This window comes from Drosophila innubila, chromosome X (genome assembly GCF_004354385.1).
Source record: "Drosophila innubila isolate TH190305 chromosome X, UK_Dinn_1.0, whole genome shotgun sequence".
Classification (NCBI taxonomy): domain Eukaryota; kingdom Metazoa; phylum Arthropoda; class Insecta; order Diptera; family Drosophilidae; genus Drosophila; species Drosophila innubila.
Genome location: NC_047626.1, coordinates 22,384,267 through 22,409,303, shown reverse-complemented (window position 1 = coordinate 22,409,303; position 25,037 = coordinate 22,384,267). Strand labels below are relative to the sequence as shown.

The 25,037-nt window shown below is 33.4% G+C and overlaps 1 protein-coding gene across 6 annotated transcripts; it reads right to left on the bottom strand.

The window, feature by feature from the left end:
• Nucleotides 1-247: 247 nt before the first annotated feature.
• LOC117780847 lies at nucleotides 248-24,308 on the bottom strand. 6 transcript variants are annotated; one of them, XM_034617532.1, is made up of 10 exons: nucleotides 24,167-24,308; nucleotides 23,021-23,206; nucleotides 8,127-8,828; nucleotides 7,085-7,204; nucleotides 6,878-6,958; nucleotides 5,180-5,288; nucleotides 3,422-3,681; nucleotides 2,968-3,024; nucleotides 1,343-1,607; nucleotides 248-1,251 (listed from the first exon to the last, which is right to left on the bottom strand). In XM_034617532.1, the coding sequence occupies exons 3-10, from the start codon at nucleotides 8,731-8,733 to the stop codon at nucleotides 672-674; spliced, it is 2,079 nt and encodes a 692-aa protein (XP_034473423.1). In that variant the 5' UTR covers nucleotides 8,734-8,828; nucleotides 23,021-23,206; nucleotides 24,167-24,308; the 3' UTR covers nucleotides 248-671. The 6 variants fall into 6 exon arrangements, with proteins under 6 accessions (XP_034473423.1, XP_034473417.1, XP_034473438.1 ...); XM_034617526.1 differs by having other exon boundaries at nucleotides 23,021-23,185; XM_034617547.1 differs by lacking the exon at nucleotides 2,968-3,024 and having other exon boundaries at nucleotides 23,021-23,185.
• Between the last annotated feature and the right edge of the window lie 729 nt (nucleotides 24,309-25,037).

Below are 25,037 nucleotides of genomic sequence, written 5' to 3'. Positions count from 1 at the left end.
TAAGATGTACAAAAATTTGCCGGAGACTTCCAAAGGAAACAATCTGCTTAAGAAATGAGACACGATGTTGAAAATATCTACTAAAAATAAATAAGTTAAATTCAAAAGCAATTGTGTTTTGAATCGATCTTCTATTTTCTACACATTTCTGGATAGAGGATAAAATTAGAGGTATATTGAAAAGTAATAACGGTAAGTAATTCAGTGTTGCAAAATGTAATTGCAATACATATTTAATATTTATTTGTAAGGTATGTATATATATTTATGTATATACATCTATATATTAGGTATATACGTCATGTGCCTGTGTCATACATAATGTGTAAATGTAAATTATATTTGTATGTGTTTGTATCAGTATCAGTATATGTTTATGTTTATGTATATGTATTGTATGTAGTACAAAAGCATAACAAATAAATAACAAGAAATTATATTCAATACTCGTACATATGAAGTATTAGGACAACGCATACATTTTGGTCTAATTGGAGGGGCCACCAAATGGTCCACTTTTGGTTAATAACGCATAGAGAACAAAAAGAAATATGTTGTTGTTGTTGTTGCTTTTTTTTTTGTTGATCAACTTTTGAACAAAATGTATATAAAAAGAAGGTTAAAATCATTGCTAAATGCGCTGTGTCAAAGCTGTGGAAAGCAGAGTCCATTTAAACATTGGTTGGCGCATCCATGCCACAGATGACGGACTTGACAACCGCAGCGGCGGAGAGGGAGGCATAATTCTGCCATTTGCGCGTGGACATGCCATCCTTGTAGTCGGATATACCCTTGACCAGTATGAAACTCTCCCGGCAATTGCCAATGATGCTGTCCAGTACGCTGCTCATCTCCACATCCGTGGCGAGTAGACCAAACTTGCGAGCGAACTGTGTGCGCAGATCATCGCTACGCACCAGATCCCGGCCGGAGCCAATGGGTCCCAAATGTAGACGCAGTCGCGTCACACCATTTATCTCATCGGCGGCAATGGGATGGGCCACCTCAATGACCTCGTTGTTGCCAATGTTCATAAAGAGCTTGTCCGTCTTGGCATCGGGACGGCCAAAGTCACTCTCCGTCTTCTGGGCGAGCGTTTGCTGGGCATCCTTCAGATACGTTTCCCAGGGCCGTTTCAGTTCCATGTTGGCCTGCAGACTCTCGGCGATCTGTTGCAGTGAATCGTTGATTGGGAAATATGTCTTCGCATCCTCGCCGCTCTTGTACACATACACATACGGCTTCTCCTTGCTGCAATAATACAACAAATACATATATATACATATATATATATAGATCAGGTGAGAAACTGTTCATGTTGTGGTTTATCCACTTGACTCACCTGTTGATCAACGCCCGCTGTTTGTCCACATACGAGATGACCACATCGCCAAGTCGCACGTGCTTCTTGTAGTCCGTGTAATGGGGCACACCGCCAGCCACGCCCACAATGAAGACATAGTCAACCTTCTGGAATGTGCCCAACAGTCGGGTCGTCGTGTTGCCAGTCGCCGTCATCGCCTCCCGCGTGCTGCCCACCGACGGCAGCTTTGTGCTCACAATCCGATGTGCTCCAATGTTGCCCAAGGTATAAACATTTGATTCGCCTGTCGACCACGATCACAAATGCGAAAGAATACAGAAAAGAGAAGCTAATTAGTTTATAACTTTGACAAGTTTTGGAATTAACCAATGATGGCATGATGAGTACTCATATATACACGTGTGTGCGTGTGTGTGTGTATGACTGTGTGTGTGTGCTGATTGCCCATTCCCTTCATCCATGGGCGATGTGAATGTATTGTTTAAGATTTGGGTTTGTGACTTTTATGTGTGTGACGACATCAAAAAAAAATAAATAAATAAAATAAACGGGATACCAAAACTTTAATTATCGCATACATGTATGTTCTATATGTTTAATCCATTGTCCCATGACAACAACAATAACAACATAAAATACAAAAGCACCTTTACGCTTACAATAAACAAACAGTTGTGACGACACACAATAATAATAATAAAACAAATAATAATTAAACCAAAGGCCAAGTTCACAATCATTTTAAATTATTTTGCTCTAATTTTCAATAAAGTTTATATATTACTTTAGAAGTAACTAAAATTTCCAGCAATATTAATTATATTTACAAACTGAGTTCCTAACTTTGACATCTTACAAAGAATTATCCTTAATAAAACTGTGTAGCAAAATTGACTATTTTTTTTTTTTTTGAGTCTTTACAAAATCCTTTTATATAAAAATTTAAAATTTTTCCAATGGTATGACTTTATTTTTTCGAAATGTAGCATTTTCTTTTTTTTTTTTTTTGCTGTCTTTTAAATGTGAACAGCTTGCAAGAAGGATTAAAAAAATATTGCCAGACTAAAATTGTTTTTTTTTTTTTACTGGAGCCAATTTATGCATTAGTAGATTTAGTTATGGTAAGAATCTGGCTGTTATATCGTGTCATTTGTAAAATTGACAAATGCTCAGAGTAAGCTTCTTTTTATCTATTTATTTTTAATTTTAAATTTTCTTTATATCTCATATTTCTTTTCAATCATTTACAGATGTCATTAAGTAAGTACAACTTTAACATACGACTGCACTGTTATTGTAATAACAGCAAGTTTTATGTTATTAACAGAGCTTTGTATAAAATGCTCTAAAACTGTACAATCGAATTGAAATTGTACAGAAATTGTAGATTTCAATTAGATTGTACAGTTTTAGAGTACAATCCAGAAACCTATTTAAATTGCACAGTTTTAGGGTAAATTATTGTATTTTCTGGACTATTTTAAAATTAATTGAAGCACTTTTTTGTTTAAAATTCTAATAATAACAATTAATTGATTTAAACTTGACCTTGGTAATATATTATTTATACAAAAAACATAAAGATACGAGGTCTAATGGCTATGTAAATCTATGTTATTTGAAAGACAACTCTGTGTGCTTACCAAATCGGCGTTTCTTTTTTGATTTTCTGAGTGAGTTCGTTAGATTGGGATCGGAATCTGTTATATATGTATATATACGCATATATATTTTTGGATTGCATTCAATGGATTGAGGAATTGATTAATTTGGATTAATTATAATTTGCATGGTTGCGAGTGTGTGGGTGTGTTTAGCGGGGGAGCAAACAAACAAATTATGCAAATGCAATCAACATTCGTATTCGGGCAGTACAAGAGGGAGAGAGCAACAAGAGAAAGAGAGAGAGAGAGAGAAGAGAGATGAGAATATAGAGAAGAGAGATGAGAATATAGAGAAGTGAGATATTAGTTGGTTATATGCTCTCAGAGCTTTCTCAATACGCTTTCTTTATCTTTTTCTTTATGTTTTACGCTTTATCATTCATATTTCATCTGATTGCTCTAGCACTTGCGACTTGCATGTGGCGCCACCTACCGACTGTGGTATAACGGACAAACGTCTCCTTGTTCTCCAACATGGCGTCCACGGCCAATTTCTCACAATACTGCGCCGTAATGATGGCAATGGTGGGCTGCTTATTCGAGGCTATCGTGGGCATCTGTTTGACCACCTTGATCTCCTTATCCTCATGATGGATGCGCGTGTACGCATTGTACTCCATCGACTTGATGAGTCCGCGATCCTGCAGCGATTGTATGACCAGCAACACATCCTGCTCGGTCCAGCCGTAGTCCCTATCAGCCAGAGAGAGTGAGAGGGAGAAAGAGAAGAAAAACATTAGAGACTTGAGTACAGTCTAATTCACTTAATTCTTTATTGAATACACAGCCAATTTCAGCACAACTTATTAAAAATTATAGTTTTGTATTAATTAAAAAATTACAATTATTAAATTCAAGGCTGCAAACCGGCTCTGAACCGAATCTCGTAGAACCGTGTCGGTTCGGGTTTTTAAGCCGCCTGAACCGCATCATAAACCGAGCCCATGAATTTATTAACTTTGCGAACCCGAACCTAAACCGAACCGCTTTCTAAAATTAAAGGTTCGGTTCAAAAAAATAGGCATTTACATAAATTTTATAGTTTTCTTATATGTATTACGCAATTATTTGAGACTTTGGATTAAAATAAGTCATATTTAAATCTTCAAATAAATTTAGATTAACATTAAAATTGGATCTCTTAAAAAAAAATTTAATTTAATTTAATGTATAATAATACAATTATTTGTTTGTATGAAATTAAAGGTTCGAACCCAATGCTTGTGTTCAGGGGGGTATATTAAACAATTCGCGAAGCAAACCAATGTCTTGTCTATGGTTTGAACCGCCGAACCGAACCCTTAACAAAATTGAAGGTTTGCAGCCTTGATTTAATTACATAATAACTCTGTCAATCGCTAAATCTATGCAAAAAAACACTCGAAATAATATTGTTTTTCTTTTTTTTTTTTTTTTTTTTTTTTTTTTGGTAATGCTCACGGAAAAACATGTGAGAAAAAAACCCAAATAAGAAGTCTTGCTGGAGCAATGATAGCAGACAACAGAAATCTAAATTAAATGTGAAATTTCGTTCGGTTTATTTTATGTATTTGCATTAAATTTTGAAATAAAAATTGTTGATCTTATGAAACAACAAATATGTATTATACAAAAATAAACTTAGCAATTTTTTAGATATGACGATTGAAATAATTTTTAGTATTTTCCTGACACTAATCATTACTATACATATCTGTAAAACCCATATATTATGCTCTTAGTGTGACGAAATTAAATTTATATTTAATTGTTAAACAAAGGCTTTAAAATGTAAATATGTTTTATAATATGCAATAAATGCATATTGGCGTAAGCTGGTAAGTTGTAATAGTAATTAATAATCATAGTAATGACATAATATTTAGTCAAAAATAAAATAAATATAAAATTAAACAACTATATATTAGTAATAATTAAATCAATAAAATTAAAAATTAAAGAATACAATTAAATTTAAACTAAAACAACTAAACAATTTATAATAGTGAATACAAAAATCAATTATAATAATTATGGAATAAGCAACCTTTTTTACACTTATATACATAATGATTGTAGTGACTATTGCGATAAATTATAAGTAACATTCTAGTAATACTTGTAGCGCTTCGAATCAATGAAATAAAATTTAATTCGATATTTATTTAATTTAATTTTTGCAGCAATTTATGCTGGGTATGCAATAGCTTACTTGGCCAAATCCTCGGGTGAAACAGGATTCGGATATGCCTGCTCAATGAGCTCCAGGACCTTCTCCTGTGTCAACGGCGGAGATTCAAATTGTGATTCCTCCAAGGAAACTGTGAACAAAAGGAGAGAATAACACCGGCTTGTTGTTAGAATAAGCTTTTATGCAATTGTCTGCGTTAATGGTTAAAACATTATTGGGTGGGCGTTCAGCTGCTACATTTAGAATGGGCGTGGTTAGACTTGGTTAGCACACATAGGCACTTGGCGGCGATTAAAAACTCAAGTAGCGTTTACTTAATTGCAGCCACCAGACAAATTGAGCACTTGAGTGTCTCCCTGTCTGTCTAAGGGGCGACATAAGGGACGCAGGAGGCGTGGCAATTAAAGGCACAGCATCAAAGAAGGCAATGTCCTTAACAACAGTTTGACAGGCGACAGTTTGACAGCAATTGAATTAGTTTGGTTAATACATTTTACTGACTCCAAATCGCATTTAGAGAAGCACTTCAATGATCCAAGGGAAAGCGTCTAAATTAGGTTTACAATCAACGCTTTGACAACAACAAATTACAGTTTATTATTTCAGTTCAAGGGTCAACGCAAAACAACACTTTGAGAGCAACTGTTGTAAGCTTATATTAGAGAAGGAAATTAGGGATGGGTATCTATTCGAATCTATTATTTTATTCCACTTTACCTTCATTTATCCAACGTCTATCAAAAGAATTTGACACAAAACCAACCAAAACTTATTACAAGATCAGAAAAGCGGGTTTTGAATAACTATTTATATAATTTTCTTCACTTACATATCGATATGGCCATATCTTTGATTTTTAGACTATATAACTCATATATAATATTTAAACGAAAATTCAAAATTTTTTTTTTCGAACCTTATTCTAAACACTAAATAATTTTTTGTCGACGCCAAAAAGTAAACTCAAAATTCATAAATATCGAATTCAATTCCTTAGTGAGGCCATACTTGATTAAGAATCTAAATCTAAATTTTATATTATTGGAAACTGAAATTGCAAATCGAGTTCAAGGCTAGCAACATTGAGAATAAAATAAGTTTGTAAGTTTGACAGCAACTGGCGACAGTTTTATAGTTGAGCAACTTGTTACAATGACTCTCAAACTGTCAGTCTGCAGAAATATTGCAATTCGCTGCTTCTTCTTTCCCTGAACATTTTTAGCGCCAACTAGTTAATGTTAAATTGTTAATATCGTTGTTTTTTTTTTTGTATTTTTTTTTTATTAATGCATTTTTATTTAGTATTTGGTAGGAAAACTCAGTGCATTCTTTTGTTGTTTTTAATGCCAAACATTTGGACGAGGTGCGTGCTTTAGTCAAACGAACAATGAACAACAAAACAACAACATAACGAACAAAGAAACAATAACAACAAAACTGAGAGCCAAGAACAACCACAAAACACATATGCTCAACATGGCAATGATGGTACAAAGTACAGGGTGTCCAAATAGTTTCGATTTAAATTTTATATATATATTTCTAAATAGTATATATGTATATTTCGAGCTGGCCGTTGCTAGAGATTAAAAGAGGGGGCGTGGCGTGTTAGTGGGCGTGGGCGTGGCCGTGACCGTTAAGCATGTCATTTGCGTCGGGCGCTCAGCTGATCAGTGTACATGTCCAGCCAAATGGCCTTCATCAGATTGTCGCCATCACCTGTTTTCTTCTGGGCCAAAAGTGCCTCCTCAAACTTGCGATTACAGTCGCCATAACAGTAGATGATATAGCCATCGCGTGCTGTGCACACCCCAACAAAAAAACCATACACACAGAGAGAGAGAGAAATAGATATAAAGATAGATAGATAGAGATACCAATACAGTTAACAGATAAAGAGAGATGTTGAAAGTGTTGTCTACTTACGTGGTCGTGACGGCGGCGCCGATGTCTCCTCCAAAATTCGTAGCTCAATCTCAATGGACTGAATCTCGGCATAGCCATGTTGCAGCAGCTTCATTATCTTCTTGATAAACCCAACATAATCTGCAAAATGAGTAAATAATAACGTGAGCACGTCTACCTAAACTGTTCTTCATAATCTTGAATGTATGACTTTATCAAAATGCTTGAATTAAAACTTATTTTAATTTCAATTAAAGAAAGAATTTGCAAGTTTTCTTTAAGATATTTTCACCATAACGTCGCCAAGTTGAAACTACACTAAGAGCTCAAATTTTCATGAATAATTCGTATTTTACTTTCAATTTTAATAAAGTTTAAGAACTACTAAAAGTCGACTTTTTTTTATATACTTGTTTCTTACATTCTTTATCAGTTGACGATATAATATTTGAGAGGTATCTCTAAGAAAGTTTTTATAATTAAAAAAAATGTTTAAGGCTTTCAAATTTGTATTTTAAAAAACTTTTAAATTGGAGAAATTATGGCGAAAGTATTTGAGTTCCAGATATTTTGATTTTTTAATGTTTTACAAATTAAACTAAATACAACTTTCATTAATCTTTTTTACATATTTCAATTAATTTCGGAATTTATAGGTTTCAACATTTAAGAGTAAAAAAATAAATAGCGAAATTGTCAAGAAATCGTCGCGAAATTGTTATGGAAATGACTTAAATTCCACGCAGTTCTACTTATGTCTTAATTAAAAAAAAACAAGTACATTCTAGATTTTGTATCTGCTTTCACAGTGGAAGTTTTACGCAATATCAGAATTGGCGAAATTTTAGAGAAAGCGATTTCAGTGCTACATATATTTGAAATTAAAATTCACAACTTTCTGGACTTAAAAAAAATATTTTAATATTAATTAATAATATTGTCAACTTTTTGCATGCTTTCAAATTGACATTTTATGACAATCGAAAAATTGGCGATATACTAGAGATAACGATTTTCGTCATAAATCTAAATATTTGTGCATTTATTGTGAGCCTTTGCGTACCTCTGGGAAAGTCCTGTGGACTGACGAGCTCCTTGAAAAAGTCCTGGGCAATGTGAGCCTGCTTTTCATCGTTGGTCAGCCAATCCCGGAACCAGAAACGCAGAGTGCGCGACTCCTGCGAATGTTTACCCGTATTGGCGCTAACGAGAAAGACACGAAACTCGAGGGACAATGCAGCCGCTTTGCTGGCGCTCTTCTGTCCGGCAATTGTGTCCTTGTTGATGATAATTCCCGTATGATCACCGCCAGCTACATGGACACGGTCATTGATCTCATCGACGAGCTTCCGCTCGATTAAGATGACGGTGCTGTTGGCGGTCTTGCCACGTGGCGTCATCACAACCTGCTCTGTCCGTGGCGGCGTCTGACTCCTCTGGGCAACGTCGCTGTTCTGGCTTCGACTTTGGCTCTGATTCCGTTCGTCGCCTTCCGTTGTGACTGCGACACTTTTATTGCTGTTGTAACTGTTGTAATTGCTGTTGTTGTTGCTGTTGTTGGCGGTACCATTCGGCAGGGCACCGTTGCCATTTGCATTTGCCTGTGCCTTGTTTGGCTTGGGGGGCGGCGGCGGTGGCGCCATCTGTGTCTGACTTCTGCGCCCTGACATAATTCCCGAATTGATTTCAGCTATTTGGTATTCTTGTTACACTTCTCTCTCTTGTTGTTGTTGTCGGTGCGGCCTTGAGACCTCAGCGTTGTTGCCTGCAACAAATAATAAACAAACAGAAAAAAAAAACATAAGGAAAGAGTACGTATATTTTTAGACAATGTTTTATATACCCGGCACTTAAAAAATTACTAAAAGTAATCCTTGTATTGGTTGGAATAAATGTAACAAGCAGAGGGACGTTTCTCCGACTCTATAAAGTATATATTTTTATAGATTATAAGAGCTAGATTAACTAAATTTGCCACACAGACTTCTTCTTCCCTCCCAAAGATTGCGAAACAATATAAGATATAACGTCCAATTTGATAATTAACGCTATCTATAATTATTATCTGTTATCCAACATAGTCGCAACAAGATCTTGCAAAAAGAATCACAGTAATGAGCAGTGCTGCCATAATTCTATAAGAAAAACAGAATAGATGGACTCCAAAAAAGGACAAAAATAGGACATATATTTTAAAAGGAGACAGAAAAACAGGACAAATCTCAAAATTTCTAGTTTTTTTTATAGTTTTTAAGTACACATGAATAAGATCATGCATCAGTTTTTGCCGCAATTTTATCAATTGTCGACCGTTAAAAATTTTAAAATTAGAAAAGAGTTATATAAATAATCTATATTAATAAAAAAACAAACAGCAAGCACCCAAAGCAAAGAAAGTATATGATTTAAGTGTTTTTCAACACTTTAAAAAACTTGTAGGCATCTTAAAACTAGCTAAAAAAAAACTAACGGAGATTTGTAGTAGGCGTTACTGCAATCGTGCATACTTTTTTTGATTCAACCTTAACATGGATGCCACTCTCTTATTTTTTATTATTATTTTTTTTTTTTTATATTAAATAAATATTTTGGGCAAATATTTAAAATATAATAAATATATATGAGTCGATGGCCCAGTAGCTAGTACTCTAGTCTTTAGTTATTATATTATAAGGAACTTATGTATAATAATTAAATAAATATAAATATACATAATAAATATAAATATATATAATAATAAATATACATTACTGGACAGATTTCGGGATAGGAGATGTATCAGAAAAATTCAGGCAAATTCATTTTGAAAAGGGAAAAATTAGTCCGGAAAAAGGATGATATGGCAGCACTGGTAATGAGTGTTTTAAGTTAGCTAAAAATATTATTGCCTAAAAGTATGCAACGGGTATCTTAAAGTCGGGCTATCTCAAGCCTTTCCCGCTTGTTTTTCCTTTCCACATTTCCGAATTTTTGTCGACTTTCGCATTTTCATATCCGATCCAAGTGTCTGTTACTTTGTCTGTGCGCTGTGGCAACGCGCCAAACAAATTTCGAATTCATAAATAATTGGTGTCATAAATTTCATGCCACATGCCACCATTCAACCTGATAGCAACCTGACTTGCTGGCGACCCAGTGACTTGCTTCTGCCCTCAAAAACACAAAAAGCAACAACAAATGAAAACAAACACAAAAAAAATATGCCAAGAAAATCAATAAGAATTTCGTTTAATTTCGCTTCGTTTCGGTTTTACCAACTGCATGACGAGGGAACAACCGAAACAACAGGCAAAAATTACCTACAACATTACTATGCACACAACACCCCTCATACACACACACTCACACACACACACACCCCCTGAGGGGAGTGCAACCCTAAAGCGCCTTGCCAGCAATTAAAGGGCACAGTCGCTTTCCGGCCAAATGTCACCCAAAAGGTTTTTGAACCCGTTTAAAGGAAAGGAGCGCAGCTCAGAGTGGGGGCAGGGAAGAAGGTGGTGGAGGTCAGCCACAAATGGGGTTGCTTGGCTCAAACTCAAATTTGCATAAGGTAAACAGAAGGACATTGCAGGGATGCAACCAGAGAAAGCCAAAAGGCGAATGAACCAAACCAAGAGACAGCAGGAAAAATAAAAAAACAAATTCAAGATGTGCAAATGTTTTACAAACTAATAGGGAAAAATTTTTTATAACAATTTTAATTAAGTAATTTGAATTTGCATAACGGCATAAATAACTCACATTATCTGTTACACTTAGAAACTGATTTAATCAAATGAATGGAAACATTTTTTTATTCAATAAATAGAAAAGTTTTCTTTTATTAATATCAATGCGATCCTACAGTTTAGTAATGATATTTAACCTATATGACTGCATAACTATGTATTATAGTTTTTGTATAATATACATATTTGATTAGTTGTGTTACCATGTATAAAAGAACAATTTCTTTAATGGCGTCAATAAGATTTATTTAATACCCTTATTGGGTATCGTTGGCAATCGTATTCTGTTTTAAAAAAAAAAACTTTATTTATCCCTAGTCTACTCTCAGGGAAATAGAATAAAATAGTAGGTGAAGCCAACTATCATATATGTCTGCTATTGTGTTATAAATGGATTAAAGAGAATCAGATATTACAAACAGTCCGTTAAAAGTTTCTTTTGGAATCACTTAAAAAATACATACGAGTATTTGAAACAAAGTTCTATTAAACTTATATTTATTCTTCCATTTCATTTTTAACTTTTTTAAGAATTATAATTCAAAAATAATAAACATATGTGTATATTACGGAGTATCATTTACATTTAAGTAGAAAAATGTGTTAATCCGTAAAATTATTGATTTACAGTTAAAAAAAAAAAAACTAGTCGAAAAGGCTATAGTCGAGATCCTGACCATAGGATACCCGTTACTTCAATATAAATAAAATAACTTTAAAGATATTATTTGTATTGTCCAAACTTGATGCGATTCAGTGAATAAATTGGTAATAGTAAGAGATAATCTTCTTAAAAACACAATATACCCTTTTACTTAATTTTTAAGTAACGGGTATAATAAAAATTATTTAAAGCAAATTATTTTTTACGTATTACCTATGATAAAAAATTAAGAATAATTGATATGATGTAATTTTTCTATAAAAACTTAAAACAATTTCGGCCTCTGCATATATGTATGTACATTTATGAAAAGTTATCCTTCTCAATTCTTTCCCCAGGGTTACACCTATAGATGACACATCAATTTAGCTAGCACTCAAAATTCGAAATGCTTTCAACTGAATTCCGTTGCGAATATAGAGAATAATTTCATGTCACCGCATGGGACACAATTTTCAGCGTCATCATCCTCGCATTTGTCATCATCATGATCATCATCATTATCATCATCATCATGAGCCAGACCCAGCCCACTTAATTAGATTAAAGAGCATCTCCCTTGGCGAGCAGCTGCTGAACAACAACAACAACAACCAGCTACAAAAAAAAAAGGGTGCACTCGAATTTCATGGCCGGAAATTATTTGCCGTCTGCAATTTCAATTTAAAAGAGAACAAACTGTGCCCACAGTTTGACAGTCACTGGCATAGCCAAGTGTGCCAAGCCCTTAACCCAACCAAGCATCCATCCCATTTCAACCTCCCTCTGACCCCCTTTCCAGCCTTCTTCTGCTTCCAATTCAAATCGAGTGCATTTCTGAACTTCCGCACTGCGACTCTTGTAATTCAGCATTTAAATACCTTATAAAATTGTTAATTTGTGAAGGCGAGCTAAGAATTTCATAAGCCACTGTTTACATAGTAATAGTTGATATAGTTCCTCGATCTTTGGGGCGTTGTCGATGTCTTACGAAATGAAATTGAAATGGATAATGAAAATTCCATTGCCAAGTGCTTGACGATGCGTAACGCTAATGTTAAACTTCCCCCTCAAGAGGGATGAGGGAACTTAAATAACAACAACAACAACTACAGTTACGTGTAGAGGAGTTATGGGTGAGCGCATTGCAAGTCGTCAGAGAGTCACGTGTTGTCTAACTGACGACCCATTACATTTGAAATTTGGGAGCGAGGGGGAAACCATGCACAAAAGAGGGGAGTGATTTCCGTTTGGTATACCCTGTTAACACCAAAGTCAGCATATATACTCGTACTTTTCTCGCTTTCAATTGGATTAAGCACTTTTGTCATTTCCAAATATTTTCTTTTCCATAAATTCCACAAAGCTAAAAGCCTGTCATCCCTGAAATGGACATATTATAGCCAAGAAAAAAGGTTAAGCAAATGTAACTTTTAAACCAATTTTCGTTTTTAATTTCACATATAATTTTAACCCCTTAAATTCCATTTCGCTTACAGTTTAATTTGGATAGAATTTATCAACTTGAATGGAGCTTTTTATATACAAAAAAGAAATTGTTGCAAATAGCTTTTATTTAAATTTTCGTAAATAATACTCGTTACTCCAATATTTTTGGCGTATACTTTTCAGTCGTGATGTAAACCCAAACTTTAGATCGAGTTTTATATCGAAAAAGAAAATCGCCAAAAATCAGAACCGAGTTTTCGATATATCGGAAAATAGTAGATCGAGTTGTAAATATCGAGTTTTCTAAAAAAAAAAATTTTTTTTGAAAAGGCAATTGTAATCATGAAATACACGCGAGCTTTTACCAGAAATCTTATTTTTCTTGCAACGTTTTCATGCCTAATTCAAACTTTGAAATTTTTTTAGTTTATTTACTACGTACGTTCATCAAAAATTGAGCGACTAAACTTAATTCAGCAAATTAACTACGATGAACAAGCCCCAGTGAGTTGGCGATTTTTATGTTAATCGATTAAACCAACTTGATAGATCGTCAAAAAAAAATCATCGAGTTAAAGTACTCGATAATCGTTTTCGCGAAAATCGAGTTGTCGATATTTCGATATATTTGTACATCACTACTATTGAGCATTTTTGTACACTGTATCGTGGAAATTTTAACATGGCATATTCAAAGTATAAGCAACTTCTATATTAATATCAGCTTGCCTCACTTATTTACTCTTTTCAATGAATTTAGTGGCAATTTTCAGAGACAAAAAAGTTTTATTTAACAATAAATTATAGCATTTTTAGCATATATTTTTGAATTGCTTTAAGTCGGTAGAACTTGCCACAGGGTATCTCTTAGTCCTACTCTTAAATTGAGCACATATTTGAATGTGTAGGGATCGCTTGTAACTGCCACGCCCACTGCCTACACAGCCCCCATAACAAAGTACAATTTTAGCTTTTTGCAACATTTTTTTCACGTTTTTGCTGCGGGTTCTCAGAGGAAAGTGGGCGATAGAGGCCAAAGTCAGAGCCAAAACTAAAGCCAAACCGCAACACACACACACACACAAACACACACAGATACAACCTATCTCAACGCCTATTACTTGCGGTTACCTGTTGCTCGTAGGCGCCGATCTGCCCAGCGGAAAAGCCAAAATGAAAAACAAATCACAGAATTGTGCGGTTACAAAACTGTAATCGTGGCTAAAACCAAATGAATTCCATTGAAGTTAAAATTGTGCTCGATTGTTGTAAAGAAAGTAAGGTCTTCTTATAGATATCGACAAGTTGATAATTGATTAATAAGTACGAGACTCAGGTTTTTTATTGGCTAGATATAGATATATTATAAAGCTACAATTGTTATCGACAACTTAGCCATAAACCATGAAAAAAAATTAAACTAATTTAAATGATATTAAAGAGAAGTTCACGAGTTATACAGAATCATTTAATTATATAGTCAACTTCGGTTTACCTTAATTAATGCTATAATATTTGAAGTTAGAATCGAATCTGTAACTTTGAAACTTCGATTAATCGAATTTCCTGTAACTTGTACTTGATAAAAACTAAGAGATTTTTCTATGAAATTACTTGATTTCTCTGTTGAGATATGAGATAGAATTATTCGTATATAATTTAATTACACAGAAAAAAAGTTCTGAGTTTCGGGATAAAATTTATGAGGTATTAGAAGTGTCAGTACGGTAATACCGGATTTTCTTAAATCAAATACTAAGGACTTAATTCAAGAACGATTTTTCAGCAATATTTTGACTTTCGGTGTTTTGCTAGATTTTAGTCAAATCAAAAATGTTGGTTTGTTTGACTCTTTGAATGTTGAGTTGTTGCTATTTAATCCACGTTTTGTCTTAATTTAACAATAATATCCTGAAAACATGCTTAAAAAACTTTAGATTGATTTTCTATTCTGTGTTACATATTAATGAATATTTTCTTTCGAATTTGCAAACATTTTATTGGATTAATTCGGATCGAAATCATCTAAGCCCGTACCAAGCAATAGAATTAAAGAAAAAATAAGTATGAGCTTGTGAAGTTTATTTGAAATTGTGTACAAGTTGTTTTTTATCAACAAGTAAAAAAATTTAAATTACCCGCATTTGAGATACGAGTATATACACAAAACACACACACAAACACATACGTTGTTAGATGTCTACATATGTGTGTGTGTACATAAAGTGTTCCATATATGCTTTGAAAATGCGTAAATCGAGCAAATTCTCACCAGAGACATTAACGAGAATGTACGAGAAAATTAACACACAAAGAAAAAAAAAAAAAAAAAAAGAACAACAACCGAAATTGTTTATAAACAAACAAATTGACTTCAAGTATTCGCCGAATAAATGCTAAATTCTAAGTACAATCAAAATGGAAAATTAAAATGAAGCAAATAAAAACAAAACCATAAAAAAAAAGACAGCAAAATAATAAATGAAAAATGCTGTATTGAGAATAACCTTGCAGACGACAATGGACAGTCGAAATATTGAAAATGTCCGGGTCTAATTCGGGCATACGCAGATACAGATACAGATACATTTGTATATATATATATATCTTTGTATCTATGTGTAGCATGGATGTGGCAAGAGGCAAGTTAAGAATGAAAGAAAGCAAAGAGGTCGCAATGCTTGCCACTTGCTCAATCCGCCAGATGTTTGTTTGGGGCAGGCGGCAACAGACAACAAAGGGTATGGGGACGGGGGAGAGGGGAAAGGGGGCGTGTTCGATGACCACCCACATGAAATGCCCCCTTTCCACTTTTGACAGCGCTTCCTTCACTCTTATCGTCGCTTTTCTTTTGCATGCCTGCAACAACAACAACTACAACTACAACTACGTCTGATAATTAGCCATAACACGTTCAATCGAGCGCACCGCCCTGTTTGGATTTCCCCCTCAGTTTCCCCTTTGTCGACAGACGCGACGCTTGCAACGTGAATGTGACTCATTTGTTGTCCAAGCAAAAACTACGATTACATTGTTCCAATATACATACAGTACAGTATATATGTATATTGACTATATAATCTGTAGATATACTGTACACATATTTAGAGCTTGGTCGAACATTACTTGACTTTATGTCACGTTCGCCTCGCTTCGCCTAATTACTTTAAACAAATTAACTGAAATTATGCGGCAATTACATTACTTTATTCTCTAACCAAAATAATTACAATCACAAACACAAACTTAATTTGTATAGCCTTTTGTTGATATGGGAACTTTAGTTTTCAAGTTCAAACTACATATATAAACAAACTGAGGTCACATTCACAGCTATTAGGTATACCTAATCTATATATACATTATCTTTAGAAACTCGTATTCAGGCTTACATCTTACTTTAAGAATCAGACAAATTGTTAGTCAAAATAAAGAGCAATAAACAAATTGTATATATTTTCGAGTAAATGTACAAACTATATATAAACAAACAAACATATATCCGATAAAAGAAAAAACCAAAATCTCTAGAGATTTTTGGAACACACCTGATAATAAGAGACTAAGAACTAAGAGGTTAAATTAATTCAAATCACCAACAAATTTCGAAAAACAGGTTTTTTTTTCAATCTCTCTTTGAATCCTTCTTCAAAACTGGAAGATAATTTTAAAAATACAAACAAAATTTGTCGTTATTTTATTAATTGTATCACAGTATTAAATTTTATACATACTAAGTATGTGTTAAAATTACTTTAACTTCACTGAGTAAACCATATTAGTCAAAAGATTAAATCAGAGAGGTTCATTATTTAAAATAATAAGACAGAAAACTTGTTTTAAAGTGTACAAATTTCATTAAAGTCACTTATATTGCTCAACTTATTTCTTAAGATTATTAAAAAGTTCTAAAAGTTTTGGTTACTTTTGAAATTGTATTGAGAGTAAATCCAGTAAATACAAGACATTTACGAAACTCAACAAAAACTGTAGTTATTTAAAAACTTTGAATAGTCTAGTATTTAACTGATATAAAGATTTTAATATAAGTATAATTTTCAAGATACTTTCAACCATTTTGCCTTCTTTCAGTGATTGTTAATTGCATTTGAACTACAAGTCTCGCTTAAAATTGTTTATTTATTTAAAATTTTAACGGGATTTCTTTAAGAAACCAGCAGTATCTTTTGCTGTCAGTTACAAATCGTAGCACGTCTTAGAATTTAGAAATTCGAATATTTGCAAGTTGTTTTCATTGTTTTTTCGCTTAAAATGATACGAAAATCAACAAAGTGAGCAAGTCAAATGATAAATAATATATGAGTACAGAATATATATGAGTGTGAGACCCCAGACAACTGGAGCGTTGTCGTCACCATCGGCTTTTTCTCGATATCTCAATGGGGCAACATTTATGGTGATGTGATTTTTTTTTTTTTTTTGTTCAGTTTTAGTACAATTTATTCTGGAAATCTGTGTCTATTGATGGGGCAATGACTAAACACATCGAGGGTCGACGCAAATGGAATTGAAAACCAGATTTGAGGTGGCGAACTATATTCATTTGCATACCGCACGATCGACGCCAAAACCAACAACTGAGAAGAGAGGCGCCGAGAGAGAATGATGATTCAATAAAAAAAAAAATAAAAATAAATAAATAAACATGACCCAAGAGTGCTCCCCACATTTATTCATCAAATGTGCAAATTCAATGAGTCTGTCCCTAGTTTTTATTTTTAATTTGAAAGTCACATTTCTGAATCACAGTCAAAGTTCACGGGCAATTTGGCAAAAACAAAGATCGTTACTGAAGATCCCACTCCCGTTACTTCTGCCTTTTACCCTGTCACATTCACGTAACGCCAACGTGATGTCAAGTTATGATATATTAATAAATTGCTACAATTTGTTGTCAACTTTTATACTAGGTGATAATTTACAATTATTATACTAAGGGTATTAAAGTTCTCTGTCAAAGTTCTCTAACATCAGTCTTGTTTATATTTATGATATAATTTAATTGGGAAACACAATATTTCTAATCCATAAACAATATCCTAATCCTAATCCAATGTACATCAATTGCTTTCGCCATTATATGTATATAGTTTAGATATTTTCAGGCTTACAGGGTTTTCAAATTTAACATTTAAAAGCATTAGTCATGCTTCTAATTATTGTTATAGTAATTTGTTGATGCTCTTTCGTAACTTCTCTCATATCATAATGTTCTTTAAAAGAATTCATCTGGTGTATCTGTTGTTTTTTTAGTCAAGAGTCGACAGTCTGTCTAGAGGGCCGCCTGGTAGATTCTTGAGCAATCGGACAAATATTTGTATACCCTGAGTATATCTTTCGTCAGACACCTCAGACTTTTAGACTCTTCAGAATGTTTAGTACGACTTTATTATGCTTTTCTATGTTCATACGCCAAATTGACTCGATTGAGTTGGAAATATTTTTGTTTTTGTTTTTTCTGGTTTTTTTTTTCTTGCTTTTTTATTAATAAATTTTGGCGCCGAGCAGTAAAATAACTTGAGTGGGCGACAGATCAGTTGAAGACGATGCTGATCATGATGTTATTGTTGCTCTTATTTCTGGACAATTGGATGCCATCGATTGCAGTAACATTTTGCCTTTTAGTCTTTCGATCAATGACGGAATATTTCGTCACAAATTTGTTCGCTTGATGCGTCATCTGCACAGTGGGGCAATAATTATGCGTGGATCAATAAAGCCGCGACAATTGCAATGCTGTTCCGAGGAAACCCCATTTCCTACAGTAAGGCCTATTTGACACACTTAAAAGCCAATTGCAAGACGCCTCCCCCCATCCCCTTTTTAATGTCTAAACAAACCACCCCCGTGTCGTCTCCCCCTCACTTGCAACAACGTCATGTGCACGCAAGGCACACATAGATATAGCATGGGCTGAAGCCGACTGAGAGATACTCTGTACTTTTATTTTAATGATTGCAATGTATAAAAAAAAAATACAAAAATAATATATTATATTCTCAATTGTTAATAATACTATAATTTTTCCATTTTCAAAATTTTGCAAAAAAAAAAACTCATTGCTAGTGAAATATAAAAAGCATAAGCTATATAATTGTTATTTTATCAAACCAAACCTTGTTGAAAAGTGTTTTGCTTCGCAATAAATCTATACATAATACTTGTTTATGGCGCATAAACCCACAAATAAAATCTAATCAGTCTAATAAATTGTAGTTATTTTTAAGTATATATAACTCTCATAACAGAATGTAATGTCTCACAGACTTTTTTAAGAACTTTATTAGTTGAAATTTATTGATTAACACAATATAATTATACCATACCTAGTCTATATTAATTACTGCTAACGCAATTTATTTCTTTGTATTATTTTAAGCTTGATTCGCTTATGAAATAAAATACTTAATACTTGGATAAAGTTTTCTGTAATTTGACAAATGATTTTGCAGTTTCTTGAATGTTAATCTAAAACGAAATATTTTTTAAATATTGTGTTGAGTTCTTGCTTATAAGTAAGTATACAGTGTATCATCAAAAATTCGTTCATAATGATTTACAGCTAAGTGTTTTTTTAATCTTACAACGCTTTCGCTTATTTTTTTGTTCATTTTACTTTCACAACTCACATGCTTCTTTTTTTTAAAGGGTATTGGACATTAGAAAGACGCGGCGATTCTTTTGTTCTTATGCTTCAAACTATATGTGTAAATATCTTTATGTGTACACTAATAAAAAAAAAAGGTCCGAAAATCAAGATTTTGGTCTCAGAACTAAGATTTTTGGTCTAAAAAAATTATATTAAGATAACACATCTGGGTTTTAAGAACATTTTAAATAAGATCAAGATCTTATTTTAAGAATTAATGTTCATAAAATAAAAATAAAAAAATAAAAATATATCTTATCTTAGTTTTAGTAATTTGGTCCTAAAATATTCTTATTTTAAGAACAAAATATTCAAGATGAATGTTTTGGATTTTAGAAGTTGTTCTTTTTTTTCAGTGTATTTAGCAGTTGGGGCTGTCCAGCGGTCTTTAGTCTGTCGATGGTTCCAATGCATGCGATGCGTTCTCTGGGGCTGCTCCATAAATCAGACGTTAGACGACTTGGCAAATGGTCGGCCTGACAGTTTTATGACCACAAGACCAAAAACTGGGTCTACCAACCCCCCCTCCCCTTCCACCCACGCGTCGACAGTGTCATGGTAACCAACCCTATTGCCAATAAGGGATTTTTCTTGCTGCCAACAAAGCTTTCAAGCCGGTTGCATTGTGGCAGTTGAGGCATTTGTTGTGGCAGCCTGATTAGCGGGTCATTATGTGACCCACTTTATGGATTCGCCTACTCGACCATATCCACAACGAGCTCAACGCGAATCAACCATAACAAATGAATGGATATCAAGTAGAAAGCAATCTTTGAATATGCAAAGTGAAATATTATAGGAATTTTTAATAAAAATTTATACGCATATTGAAAGTGATTGAATATATTATTCTCTATAAAAAAAAGCTCTTAAATTTCTGTAAACCTTCCCAAAGTCACATTTTCACAGTTTCTGAAGTTAATTGTAACTGATAGCGTTTAATTTTTGGCCAATTACAAAAATAAACAATATTTAAAATGTTCAGCATTTTTTGTATATAGTATACATTGGAATGTTCTAAATATTTCTTGGAAAATAACATTTATTTATTAATTTTTAAGCTTCAAAGATATTTTTAATATCCAGGTTGTTTTTATTAGTTTCTTTTTTCAATTAATTATAGTAGAAGAAACAAAAATAATTGAAATTTCAGAGTATTTTTTTAACAATGTACTGCCAGTTATAGTTATTTTTATTAATTTCCTGCAACCACTTTTAAAAGATGCCGCTATTCGCGCAGATTGAGTTCCATTTTCATTTCCAATTCCAGTTGCACTTCCCAGCCCAGTCGCCGACCTATAGAGCTTGATGGCCTGCTAATCTCAAATTGCATTTGATTGTCGCCATGCAAATGAGGTTATCCACACGCATACAAATATTTCTACACACATCTACACATAATTCCATATCAACTTACAGCAATTGCGGCACACGCATCCCCCACGCCTCATTCGACATGTAAAATTAAAAAAAAAAAAACATGAAAAATGAAAAGTAAAGAGAGAGGGAAAACGAAAGCCAGAACACCAGCAGACAGACAGAGAGAGAGAGAGAGTAAGAGGGTGAGAGGGCCTGGGGGAGAAAAAAGTAAAAGAAAAATATACAGTTCAAATTATTTTTAAAGCACAGACGTCGGGATTGGCCGAATCGCCACAGGTTGAATGAACCACAGCACACGGCCCAAAAAAATTCATTTTCCCCAAAGGTGTCGACAAAAAAACTCATTACATTAACTGTAAACTCATATGCGAAAAAAGAACAAAAAAAAAAACCTTAAAGTATTTGTGGTAATACCAAGGGAGATCTATTAGAGAACACTTCCTGCTGGCGGTTTTATTTTTGCATATTCCATCATTTAAACATTTAACGATTTCCGTCAACATTCACACTCATTCTTTCTTTTTACCTTGTCTACGTATATTTTTCATTCCCATTGAACAGTAAAACATTTGCATTTATTACACTTTTCAGATATCAACTCTTACGCTGCTTTTCAGTTGAATGGCCCCTCCATGGTCACATTATATTATTTATTTATTTATTACTTAGAATCTACATTTTAGATACTCGAATACTGCAATTAGCTAAATTTATGATGTTTTTATCTTGATCAATGAACAGGTTGTCTTCTCAAATAATACATTTCTCATATGCATTCATACATTTTTTCCAAATTTATTTGAAGTTTATTATTTATTCTAGAGCAAAAAGTGTATTTTTCCCTTATAAAGTCACTTAATCGTATAAATCTTAATTGTGTCAAACATAAGCCCTACAAATCAAATAGTTTTCGAGTCTATAAATCTTTTAGGAATAAGGCCTATAATTCTGTTGATGCTCTTCTTCGGATTTACTGTAAATTTCAACACTTTTTACAAAAATAAAAAAGGAAATAAAGATGTCAAAACCTAAAAAAAAAAAAAACAAATATAAAGCTTCAGATACTTTGGCTAAGCAGTTTCAATGTTTATCTGATCACTCTGTCATTTCTGTTAATCACTCACTAACAGGATATAAATCTGTTATTAAGTTTTTGAAAAAGTATAATTTTATTAACAAAACCTTCAATGTATTTTCTCATAAATTTACAGTGACAAAAGCGACTATCATAAACATTATTGACAATATTTAACATTTGAAATCTTCTTAAAAGAATACAAGTTTTTACATTTTCTACAATTTACACCAAAATTTTAACAGAATTTCAGCGATTAAATCCTAAAACTGATGCATGTAGAAAAGCGATAGTAAATCGAAAATTGTGCTAAACAAGCAAAGATTTGTTTTGTTTTATTATTTTGCATTGTTATTGTTGTTGTTGTTGTTGTTGCTGCTGTTTCGGTTTGTTTAAACTGCCTTCCGAAAAATGAGATCATGCAGTGAGTTTCATTGGATCTCTATGAAATTCGCATTCGTATATATCATTTGTTTCAGGCGGCGTTAAAAGTTGTCCAAAACAAATTTTAATGGCCCATGAATGACGCATTTGAAATGCAGGTCACTATATAAGTATGCATGTACTTACTGACATATATACTTGTGGTTAATGCAACCCAGAAACAATTAAAACAGGCGGATATACGTTTTGATAATGTTAAAATTAAAGCAAAAACGCAAAAACTTAAGATATTTTTTTGCGCATACATAAATATGTATTTATTTTAAATTCTTGATTTGCACTTTAAAAATTAAATTTAATTCAAATGAGGGCGTTTTGATAAATGTTATCAGCGCGTTTTTTCGCTGCTCAGCATTGAAACATTTATGTACAGTACATATGGCATAGTTAATTCGTATGTATATAGTATATATCGTAATTGTCTCTATAAATAGGTTGATTGTTGCTTCAAGTGAAAGTACAACTGCTCGTGGGTGACCACCCCCCTCCCTCTCCCGTCCACCATCATGTCTTTTCCCCCCTTTCCTATTAGCACCCAAAAAAATAAAAGTAACATTGAACTCACCTGTTGCTACGGCTACTGCCTTTTTGTTGTTGTTTTGTTATTACAGTGGTTGTTGTTGTTTTTTATATTTGCAACCGGTTTGAGTAAATTTTTTATATATTTTTTTTTTTTGTTGCTGGAACTCGTCTAATTTGTACGCTGATTATTAATTCCGCTGGTTTTGCTCTAAAATTTGAACAAACAAAACTGACAAATTGTAAAATACAAATCAATTCTCAAAGAGTTTTCGTTCTTTATTTTGAATCACAAAAAATTGCCATGAAAGATACACTACAACAATATTTGGCACATTGCGCACAGCTCGTATGTACAAGTGTATCTGTATCTACATATTTGTATCTTATCTTATCATCCGCCTTGAACAATTTCTCATTATCAGCTGATAAGAGTGGCTGTGCTCCGCAAATCGATCGTTGTAGTTGGCATTGTTGTTGTGGTTGTTGTTGTTTAGTTATTATTATTGTTTGTTAATATGACGGAAACAATGGTTGTAACTTTAGTCATGTTTCCCGTTTGGTAAGTCTCTGTTATGAGCTCATGACTAACGTTTAATATTTTATGTTACGAGCAGTTGACGTCATCGAAATGCCATCATCAGAAAATAAAACAAAATCAAAAAATAAATTTAAATCTACTTAAAGTGTATCGATATTCGATAAGCTCGTATGATCGTTAGATGATTCATCTATCGGATATTCTAATTAACGAGGAAGCGCGCGTAATAATGATCATCATGACGTCATTTCGTATCAAACAATAGGGTTGCACTTGAATTTGAAAACAATACGGGAATATGAGTAAACAGCTAAAAGTCGAGCCCAAAACAAAACCAGCTAAACGAGCAGCTGGTTCACCTTCAGCATTAGCGCGAGATCAGAAGGCGCCATTCAAGATCCATTCAAATTGGAACAATTGTACGCTGTATGTATGTAAATTCGCACACATGCACCATATAAACGTACACTTGGAATATTGCACTAAAACAAAAACAAAACACAACAAAAAATAGAGCAACAACAGAAACAGCACGAATTTAGTCTGTGTGCCAGTGTGTACGTATTAAATTACGCATGAACGCGCGTCTATTTTTAATAATACAATATATTGCAGTCATACAGTCTGCAGCAAACATTTGTAACTCATTACCGTTGTTTACGTCCTGTTGCGCGCGTCGCTTACAATGTAAATACAGAACGCGCGTAAAATGCCGGCCAAAAGGCGAATTCAATAACAAAGCTCGTGCTCAAATCGCGTCCGATGCCTTCAATGAATTATTTTCAACTGAATTGTCGATGCCACTATCGACCATAGCGATATATCGATACTTCTGTAAACTTTTCTGTTAACTTTCGATAGTTTTTCTTTACAGCTTTTCGCTTAACATATATCGAGTACATTAAATTTATTTGAAAATAAAGTCCGAATAAACTCATATAAATATTGTCCAAAAAAGTTGATGAAAATAAACAATTGTTACATAAATGCCACTTATGAAATTACGATAACTACAAAACTAACTATCATCTGCTAACATTTTATGTATAATGAGTGACAGTAGATAATAGTGTTTTAGACTTTTTCGAAAGCTAGATATTAATTTAATTGTGTATATTTTTACTATGCAAATAAAGAGTATGTTGTTTTAAGTTAAACCACGCGCCACAAATGTAGTTTTTGATGCCGATACCGGTAGCTGTTACTCAACCGCTTAGCGCAATAAGACATGCGCTAGGTGGCGCCAGATGTACTGGCTGTATAACTTGCGCAAAAATCTCATGGCGCGCAAAAAAACAAAAAACTTGTAAGAAAAAAAAAAAAATAAAGTGCAAATATAATTCAATTGTTTATTTAAAATAATACATGTATGATTAATAATAATAACCAATTTGAAGTTGGCTATAAACCGGTCACAGTTCGCTGGACTTTTGTATGTACACGTGCTATCGTCATTGAGAATTCCCCCCAAAAGGTACGGAATGCTTGAGATGTCAATTATAAATCCAAACGCTAAAGGGGT